This window comes from Glycine soja, chromosome 7, assembly GCF_004193775.1.
Source record: "Glycine soja cultivar W05 chromosome 7, ASM419377v2, whole genome shotgun sequence".
Lineage (NCBI taxonomy): Eukaryota > Viridiplantae > Streptophyta > Magnoliopsida > Fabales > Fabaceae > Glycine > Glycine soja.
Window position 1 is genome coordinate 18,210,957 of NC_041008.1, and position 10,334 is coordinate 18,221,290.

General features: G+C 33.5%; 2 protein-coding genes across 2 annotated transcripts; one reads left to right on the forward strand and one right to left on the reverse strand.

Annotated features, from left to right (window-relative positions):
* The first annotated feature begins 2,242 nt into the window (after nt 1–2,242).
* Nucleotides 2,243–2,581, forward strand: LOC114420470 (uncharacterized mitochondrial protein AtMg00820-like). Its single transcript, XM_028386359.1, has one exon. The coding sequence runs from the start codon at nt 2,243–2,245 to the stop codon at nt 2,579–2,581; it is 339 nt and encodes a 112-aa protein (XP_028242160.1).
* A 3,317-nt stretch (nt 2,582–5,898) lies between these two features.
* Nucleotides 5,899–10,002, reverse strand: LOC114419072 (probable 2-oxoglutarate-dependent dioxygenase At5g05600). The gene is made up of 3 exons (XM_028384672.1): nt 9,309–10,002; nt 6,518–6,851; nt 5,899–6,260 (listed from the first exon to the last, which is right to left on the reverse strand). The coding sequence occupies exons 1-3, from the start codon at nt 9,872–9,874 to the stop codon at nt 6,012–6,014; spliced, it is 1,149 nt and encodes a 382-aa protein (XP_028240473.1). The 5' UTR covers nt 9,875–10,002; the 3' UTR covers nt 5,899–6,011.
* Between the last annotated feature and the right edge of the window lie 332 nt (nt 10,003–10,334).

Below are 10,334 nucleotides of genomic sequence, written 5' to 3' on the forward strand. Positions count from 1 at the left end.
GCTCTCTGAACAATAGAGATCAACTCCACACACTATAGAGATCAACTCTACACACTCAGGTCCAACACTTGATGTTAGGGTGACATCAAGGTGGCTCACAAAACACTCAAGTCCCAAAACTAACAAAATAACTCTTCAATCCCGGACTTGGTACAGAACTCGTGCAGCCTTCATGTTTATATAGCAGTGTGCGTATCTGGGCTGCATCAACTTGTGCTGGATGAGATCTATCATTCTCCCGAAAAATCTGCACTTAAAGAACTAAAAGATACAGTTTGATCTTTTAGTTTTTATCTTTAATCTCTAATTCCTGAACGAACTATTCAAGTTTGTAATTCGAACTTTAATTATCTTTTAATTCGTTCCTAGAGATAGATCGTCTAATCTGTTGCTAACTGCCCAATAATCTGTTAAAGAGATAACAGATTTATGTGTCCAGTATTTTCGGGCAGGATGTCCTGGACATTGTATCCGACATCGTGGATCCTGCACAATCTGTTAAAGATATAACAGATTTATGTGTCCAGTATTTTCGGGCAGGATGTCCTGGACATTGTATCCGACATCGTGGATCCTGCAGCTTCAATTCTTCATTTGACATTTTATCTTGCCTTGTGCATTGTGCAGCCCGATCTGATTCCTTGACATACCGTTGGACATCATGTGCAGCAACTCCAGCTTTCCTTCATTGTCTAAGTGCTTATGTTTTAACAAAATCTTAGCCAATCTTTTAAACACTCACTAGAGCTAAGCACTAACATTACCAGTGGCCAAAAATGATTTACAACAGCTATTAAAATTTGAATTCAAAATTTGCACTGTGTAATCGATTACACATATATGGTAATCGATTACCAGCAGTTATTGAACGTTTTAATTCAAATTTTAAAGCTTGTAATCGATTACACACATACTATAATCGATTACCAGAGGAGATTTTTAGAAAATATTCTCAACAATCACATCTTTTCATTTGGTTCTTGAATGGCCATCAAAGGCCTATATATATGTGACTTGAGACACGAATTTGCTAAGAGTTTTCAGAACAAAAAGGTCTTATCCTCTTAAAAAGCAAAATCGTTTTATCCTCTTAAAAATTCCTTGGCCAAACACTTGTGATTCAATAAGGAATTATTTGAGTGCTCAAATTGTTCAATCTATCTCTTTCAAGAGAGATTCATTCTTCTTCTCTTTCTAATTCACTAAGGGATTAAGAGACCGAGGATCTCTTGTTGTAAAAGAATTCTAAACACAAAGGAAGGATTGTCCTTGTGTGTTTAGAACTTGTAAAAGGAATTTACAAGATAATGGAACTCTCAAGCGGGTTGCTTGGGGACTGGACGTAGGCACAAGAGTGTGGCCGAACTAGTATAAATCTGAGTTTGCACTTTCTCTTCCCTTAAACTCCTTTATTTATTATTTTTTTATATTCATATTCAAATTTTTCTATTTGAATCAATATTTAAGAAGTTCATTATTAAGGGAATTTATAACTTGATATAATTTTAATTGGGGAAATAGTTTGTAATATCTTAATTCAACCCCCCCTTCTTAAGATATCTGAGGCCACTTGTCTAACACTTATCAGCTCTTATATAATTGTTTTCCTGACCTGACTTAACTCAAGGTCTTTGGTTCACTTTGTTTCTCCTCCACACTTGCTAGTCATAGGACTAAATTTGATCCTAGAGCCACAAGGTGTGTTTTTCTAAGATACAAAAGTGGCACAAAAGGCTATATTGTCTATGATCTCAAAACCAGAGAGTTATCAGTGTCTCGGAATGTCATCTTCCATGAAAATATTTTTCCTTATAAGTTGAAATCATCCACCAACATTGTTTCCAACTCCAGTATTCCTTTACCAACCTTTATTCCTATGGAGCCTTTTGATTACACTCCTCCACAAACTGAGTTAGAAGCTGAAACATGACAAAATCCTCTTCCTGATAGTCACACAACAGATGCAATAGACACACCACATAATCTTATACTAGTACCATAGTGTTCAACTACGAGAATTAGAAAGCCTCCTTCATATCTACAAGATTATCACTGCAACCTTGCTACCGCCACTGTTGTGCCACATTAATCTTCAGGCAAAGGTAATCTCTATCATCTTTCTCAAGTGCTTTCCTATGATCATTTGACACCTTCATATTAGTCTTTTGTTATGAATATCACCACCACACCTGAACCAACTAGATATTTTGAGGCCATCAAACATGGATGTTGGAGGATAGCCATGGATCAAGAACTAGAGGCGCTGACAAGGAACAATACATGGGTCCTGGTTGATAAACCACCTAATAAAAACCTAGTTGGTTGTATGTGGGTCTACAAAGTCAAGCACAAACAAGATGGGACAGTAGAACGATACAAAGCAAGACTGGTTGTGAAAGGTTACACTCAAATAAAAGGTATTGGCTTCATGGATACCTTTTCCCCCATTGCAAAGATGACCACTTTAAGAGTTGTGTTGGCTTTGGCCTCTTCCAAAAAGTGGTTTCTACACCAATTAGATGTAGCTAATGCTTTCTTGCATGCAAATCTAGAAGAAGAAATCTATATGGCTTTACCGTAAGGTCTATCGACTTCTAAACCTAACCAGGTCTGTTTATTAAAGAAATCTCTCTATGGGTTGAAGCAAGCTAGTTGACAGTGGTTCAACATTATTTCACATGCCCTACAAGTTCTTGGTTATTCTCAAAGTCAAGCTAATCACACCTTGTATACCAAGAAGACAGAGACATCCTTCACAACTTTACTATTATATGTTGATGATGTTTTGTTAGCAGGAAATGACATTTCTGAAATCAATAAGGTCAAGCGGCAACTTCATGCACAATTTCGCATTAAGGATCTTGGAGAAGCCAAGTTCTTTTTGGGTTTAGAAATTGCACGGTCCTCCAAAGACATAGTGCTTAACCAACGCAAATATGCCTTGGAACTTTTATCAGACTCTGGTCTTCTCTGTTGTAAGGAAGCAACAAACACCTATGGATACCTCCATCAAGCTGGGAGCTGCTACTGGCGAACCACTTTCTGATATTAGCTCCTATAGAAGATTGATAGGAAGACTCCTTTATCTTACCACTACAAGGCCAGATATAGCTTTTGCAGTGAATCAACTTAGTCAATTCCTATCTGTTCCCACAGATCGTCATCAAGAAGTTGTTCACAGAGTACTTCGCTATATCAAAGGATCACCTGGGTGTGGCCTTTTCTACCCAGCATCAAACGCTCACAAGCTCACAACCTACAGTGACTCTGACCGGGCTGGTTGCATTTATTCTAGAAAATCCATTACTAGGTATTGTTTATACATTGGTTCTTCTCTAATCTCATGGCGATCCAAGAAGCAAACTACTGCAGCAAGGTCCTCCTATGAAGCTGAGTATCGTGCAATTGCAGCAACAGTGTGTGAAGTACAATGGATTTCTTATCTATTGTAGGATCTGCAAGCCGCTGAACCTTCTCTTGTGTCACTCTTCTACGACAACCGCTCAATAATTCATATTGCTCACGATCCTAGCTTCCATTAGCGTACCAAACATATCGAGTTGGATTGCCACATTGTTCGAGAGAAGCTCAACCAGGGCCTTATTCATCTTTTGCCCATCCCCTCAGCACAACAATTGGTCGATATTTACACAAAGCCTCTGACACTTGCACCGTTTAGATCTATTTTTTCCAAACTGGGAATGATTAATATACATTCTCTAGTTTGAGGGGGGCTAATACACGTGGTCAAATTAGTTTCCAACTAATTAGCGTCTGTTACGGAGCCGGCTACTTGTTAATCTTTAGCTGCTACTTATTTTGTTTCCTTAACTTTAGTTGTTGTTATCTTATTTTTAGCTCTGTCACTTATTTTTCATTTCAATTTTTATGTATATATGTAACCCTCTGTATGTACCTTATGAATAAGATTGATCTTCTATCCATTTAAATTTCAATTGTTAATTTATTACAAACATACCTTAAGGGATAACTAACATGATTATAAACTAATTTTACTCTCAAACATAATCCAGGAACACTTTGATTAGATATCCAAATAAACATTAATAATTTGGTTTTAAGAGATCTTGTCTAAAGAATACACCCAAAGCATATAAGAGAAGCTTATTCATATCATAAGTGACAAAAAGTAGTCTACCAAAGATATTATATATCAAAAGACGTGTAAAACACAATTACAAAATTAGCATGACAAAATTTCAAATAAACATAAAGATAAAAAGTTCAACATGCTCCAAATGAAAATTTAAAAAAAAAAAAAAGAAGATAAACATACTACTTCATTATTCCACTTTTTTTTAGATGAATACTTTATTACTTCATATGTTCCTTTTTATCTGTCTTATTAAGGTTTTATATACAAACTAAGGAATACAATAAGGTTTTTTATTCTAATACAATAGTTATAGGGTTATCTATTTTATCTTTTTTCATTTTCACTCCACAATAAATATGTGTAAACTAATTGATTAAAGATTAGGTGAAAAGAAAGGGTATAATTAATAAAAAAAATATTTATTGTGATGTTGAACTTTGTAAAGACAAATAAATAGAATCAATTTTATTTCAAAAATTCGATAATTAAAAAGAAACGGACCGAGTATTTTATACGTGTGAAAATGGGCAAAGCATTAAGTTTATAAAATGAATTTTGGTTTAGAGTAAATTAAAATTATATATGTTAAATATTTATAAAAAAATATTTTAACATAATATTAAAAATAAATTTAAATAAGTTATATATGTTAAATAGTTATAAAAAATATTAAAACGTTTAATTACAAGTTTTAACAGTTTAAAATTAATGAAATTAAAATGTATATTTAAATTAATTTTAATTACAAGTTTTATATTAAATATATTAAAACAGGATTAAAAGGAGAAACTTTTATTAAGAATGATCGATGAATCAAGTTTTCGGACAAATATTAACAACTAAAAAATCTTAAAAATATTTGGTACCTATGAATAGTTTAGTTGAAGGAAGAAAAACTGATTGTTAATGCTAACCAAACCAGCACTTAGTCTTATTTGGAAGCCTATTTACAACGTGACTGAATTAGTTAATGATTATAATAATCTTGGCTAGTTGAAACGTGCATCAATGGAAACGTGTCAACTCAATTAGATGAAAGTTGTGTTGTCTGCATTCCACTAGGACAACGAGGGAGAAAGATACACATGCTCAAATCGACCATCTCACTTGCCATTATTCAATTATTTCCTGAATTGACCAAGGCAATAACTCACTCATATATATATGAAGACACATGAAAGGAAAATTTTCACATGTGATTCAAGCTCTTCTTTTCATTTTCAACTATTGCACCCCGAAATAAAAACATGATAAAACTTTATCTACCCATCCAATAGAAAGCCAGATGTCCAATTATTTTATATGCACACTCTGTCATTTGCTCATGCTCCCTCTGTTTCAAAATTATTTTTTTTCGAAACTATTTATATTTTACAAATTTTAAGTCTTATTAAAAAAAATTATGTATACCTTTAATTGACAATATATCTCACCGGTTGAGATAGTGATTTGACACCCTATGTTTACACGTGTAAATAATCTATTTAGTTAGAAATCTTATATTTAATCCTTGCCATATATAAAAATCCTGTCAGTGACAATTATAGTATTACAAATGGGATAATCCAGAACTCAGAGATATTCCTGGGAGGACAAAAAAAAAATCTTACTCCTCAATTAGTCCCTTAATAAAGTATTAAATGAGGGCATTTTAGACTAAATATACTAATTTGTGGATATTATTAAATACTTATTTCTTGAGATATCACAAAAAAAAAAGCATCAATAGTTTTAGAAGAAAGATAATAGCATGGAAACTACCTGCGAAGTACAAAATCATGTTGAGAATATAGAAGTTATAACAATTAACTTTTTATTAACTTCTTAAAATGACATCTGAAACATAGAAAATCACATTGAGAAACCAAACTTGCTATTAATTCACACTATTAACTCATGTTTGGGAGGCCAATGATTCAACTTGGGCCTTTCCACAAGGTCCATTTAGCCTAATGTAAAGTCTGTATTCATCATAGGTCATTGGTGAGTACAAGGCTGGCTTCTCCTCTGTCACAAGCTCCTTGGCAGGTTGAATGAGTAAATCACTCCTCGGGTTGTAGAACAAGGCCAAGGACACACGATCTTTGTTTGAGTTCACAATCACCCTGTGTTCTACACTCTTGTATATTGCATTGCTCAGCACCTAAAAGATAAACATGGCATTGAACATTGATTAATTACTAACAACCACCAATTGTTGAAATTTGAGCCTAAAAATGCTTGTTTGGGATGATTACTATATGATTATTTCCTCAAAATAAGTAAACCAAACATGTAAGACAAATGTTATGACTAAAATAGCGTGTGGAAGAAAGAGTAATTAATGTAATTAGTCATTATATAGCAGCTTGACTAGTAAAAAGGGTTTGAAGTTTTAACAAATCTAGAGAGGGCTAGGACCTGAATTTGGTCACCAATGTTGATGATGAAGGCATTTGGGACAGGCTTAACTGTAATCCATTCATCTCCTCTTCTTACTTGAAGGCCAGACACAAAATCATCAGGGAGAAGAATGGTCATGCCACCAGGATCTGAGTGAGGGGAGAGTCCAAAAGTGAGGTCAGGTTGAGGGCACTTTGGATAGAAATTCACCCTTAGGCATGCACCAACCTCACTCTCTCCCCCAAATGCATTGAGAAGGAAATCTTCTTTCAAACCAAGGTTTATTGACATCATCTTGAGTATCCTTCCTCCTAGCTTAACCACTCCTTCACCATATTCAGCAATCACTTTCCTATCACCACAAAAAAGCATAAATTAGAGGGGGGAAATAATGCAAATTTGCTAAGGCATTGTTTGTCTTCATCTCAGATAGAGACAATATTAATGTACCATCAATATAAAGTGTTCCAAGGCATTGGTCCTACATGGATTTATTATCAAACAGAGACATCCAACCACTTAGCCAAATATGTTTCCTGATTATATATCATTAGTCCATTACCATACTTAGAAGCAATAGGGCCCCTATTTACCTTGTCTAAAATATAAACTATGCAGCTCGTGAGTTAGCTCAGGAGAATAATAATAATAATAATAATAATAATACTGAATTCTCTATGTATGTACAATGAAAGAAAAAAAATTGAATATACTTACATCCTCTTACTGATATACTACATATTATTTTCAAAAAGCCTGTTTTATTGTTTTTTGTATTTGAGCATAAAGATTAGAATGATTTGGGACACATTTTGAAAAGAAAATATTTGTAAACACAAATTTGAGAAATAAAATATTGCTTTTTAATTTTTGGGTGTGTTTTAATTTTAATTAAAATGTGTGTACATAAAAGAAATAAAAGATAAAGACAATTACATAAATCGTTTCATATAATTTGAAATAGCTAATTCATATTTAAAATGTGAACTTATTTCGACCGAAATGGTAGCTAATGGGAGAGTTTTGGTCCAGCCAAGTTTACAAAGCATCCGTGAATCTTTAATGCCTTTAATTGGTTGGACCAACTGAAAACACTGGCACCTTTTGTCCAATAATTTATTTTTCTTTATCTTAATTCTTATTTTTCAACATTTTTTTATTGATTGCAAGAAATCTGGTTTTGCCATTTACCGCCACGCGTTTTGCATGCAAATGAGGGAGTAGTGTACGTGTTTATGCTCGAAAAAAGTGTTCAATAGTTTCTAAAGCATAATATTGATATGAAGGTGATGCATCACCCCCATTGGGCAGGGGTAGTTACAACGCTCCAAGGTTGAACTTGTCAAAAAGCTTTATTTTTTTTCTGTCAATTTCTCTTATATAAAAAAACTTTACTCAAATTGAAGTAATAAATAGAAGTTTATTTCCCCTGTATAAAAAAATAAATAAAGTGAAGATTCACTCATGTCTAACAGGGCTCTACTCAACACCCTCCAAATTGACAGGTAGAAAATTTTCACTATGATCACACTTTTGTTTATGCCTACAAGGCTACAAGCCTCTTCCCAAACTCTTATTATAAGACCTTGATATAATAAAAAGAACATATCACTTTAATTAGTTGGGTTATCAAATAAATATAAGTAGCCACGTCCGCATCTTACCAAACAAATAGGAATTTATTTGAGCAACAAAATATATCCACATGCTACAATTCTTAATTTGAGCCTACATACAAGCAACCTACCACTTGCTAACAATAAATTCAATTCATTCAAGTCATTGTGTGTTGGAGAATATGGTAATGAGCTCACACGGGGTAATTTTTAACCAGACATGATCCATTATGATATAAAAGAAAAAAAATATAAATTAAAAAGTATATTTTAAAAATAAGTACATCTTTAATACTGACTCGTACAATTTTAGTGTTAATTTTAGTGTTTATTACATGTGTCAAATAATAATTTGAGTGTTTCTGATGAATCTTACTAAATAATTTTTCAATTTTAGGCTTAAGTTAAAACTAACAAGGACCACAGTAACATAAAAGAAACTTTATAATATATACGGATCCAGAAGTATGTTAAAGGGGATAAAAAATTTGATACAATTATTTAAATACCTAAATTTTAATAAATAATAAGTTTTAAAAAATACTTATTATTAATTTTGTGTAAAATTAGATATATGATTTATTACTTAAAGAAAATTATGCATATATCAACTCAAAAAATTATTTTTCTTATATATTTTTATATTAGTATTTTTTTTTTAAATAAATTCTTATATATACACACAAAGGATGTTAAGGAAAGGAGACCAAGACCCTTAGAGCATATAAAGGATCCCAAAAAAGGGACCATGACCCCTTAGAGTATGTAAAGGATCCCAAAGAAGTGGACCAGGACAGCTTAGAGTGAGAGAGTCACAGTTGAAAAGAGGATTTCTCGCCATTTTACTCATTTAAAACTGTGCATATTGATACATTTATCTCGAAGGTTAAAGGTAAATGTCTATCTAAATTTGGAGTGGATATATAGGTGTAGAGTAAAGGATACAGAAAAAAGAAAAGAAAAGAAAGAGAAAGAGAAAGAATGTGAAAACATGACAAGTAAAGTGATAAAATAAAAAAGAAAAATAAGATGAAAAAATAGATAAACAGAAAGAGTGAGTTTAAATATAATTATCCTAACTGTATGTATCTTTGGGGTGCAAAATGATATTTTTTCACACTAAAAAACAACAAAAAATAGATTCATTTATTACCAAAAGAGAGAAAAATCAATTGGACATGTGATATGCATACCTCAAGGATTCTGGAAATGCAGGCCACTTAGCTTGGTTCCTAAGTGAAGGAGGCATGTAATGGAGAAAGAAGTAGTCACTCCAATCCAAGGTGGCACCTTTCTGCACTCCCAAGCGACTACCATATCCCTCATAAGTGGTGGGGGAGTTTGCATACTCTTCCTTCATCTCAAGTGGCTGGTTGAAGAACTCACGCCACAGTTCCCTAGAACTCTTCATCAACTCATGGCTAACACCATGGTTCACCACCTGGAAGAACCCCCACTCCCGACATGCCTGGTCCACCTGCCCAAACACTTGTTCTCGGAGGATCGGATCCTCCGAGAAAACATGTTTCAGGTCAATGACGGGAATGTTAACATGATCATGATCATGGTCATGATCGGAAGTTTTCTGATCATGACCATGATGATGATCAGTTTGAAAAGGTTTAGGAGTTGGAAAAGAAGTGGTATTGGAGGGTCTTTGGGAGTGAGGCCTAATGTAGCGTGAAGGGATTGAACTTAGGCCACTTTCAGCTAAGGATTGGACTCGAACTATGGGTTCGGGCCATGCTTGGCAACTCATTGTCTTTGCTTTTGTTGGTATTTTGGAAGGAACTAGAAAAGCACAAAGACAAAGAGGGATTGGAGGGACTTCTAGCTATAGCTAATAGCTAGTGTGTTTAGTTGTAGTGTGGTTGAGAGCAACTAAGAGAATCCTTTATATAGAGATAGCATGAGATATATGCCTTAATTTCGGCGACGTGATGAAATTGAATTGCTTGTGGGTTGTGCCTATGATATTCTATTCGTCCATATAAGAATATCTGCTCGTACCACTTAACTCCTGTATCGATTAATATGATATTGTTTTGATTTAATTAATAATTTTTAGTTTTAATTTTGAATATGTAATTATATTAAATATTTAGAAAAAAAAATTAATGTCTGTTGTAGTCTTATAATTTCTGTCCAATTTAAACAAAATTACTTCCGGTTTATGATACTGTAGTACTGTGGTTTTTTTACTTAAATAGAAAAGAAAA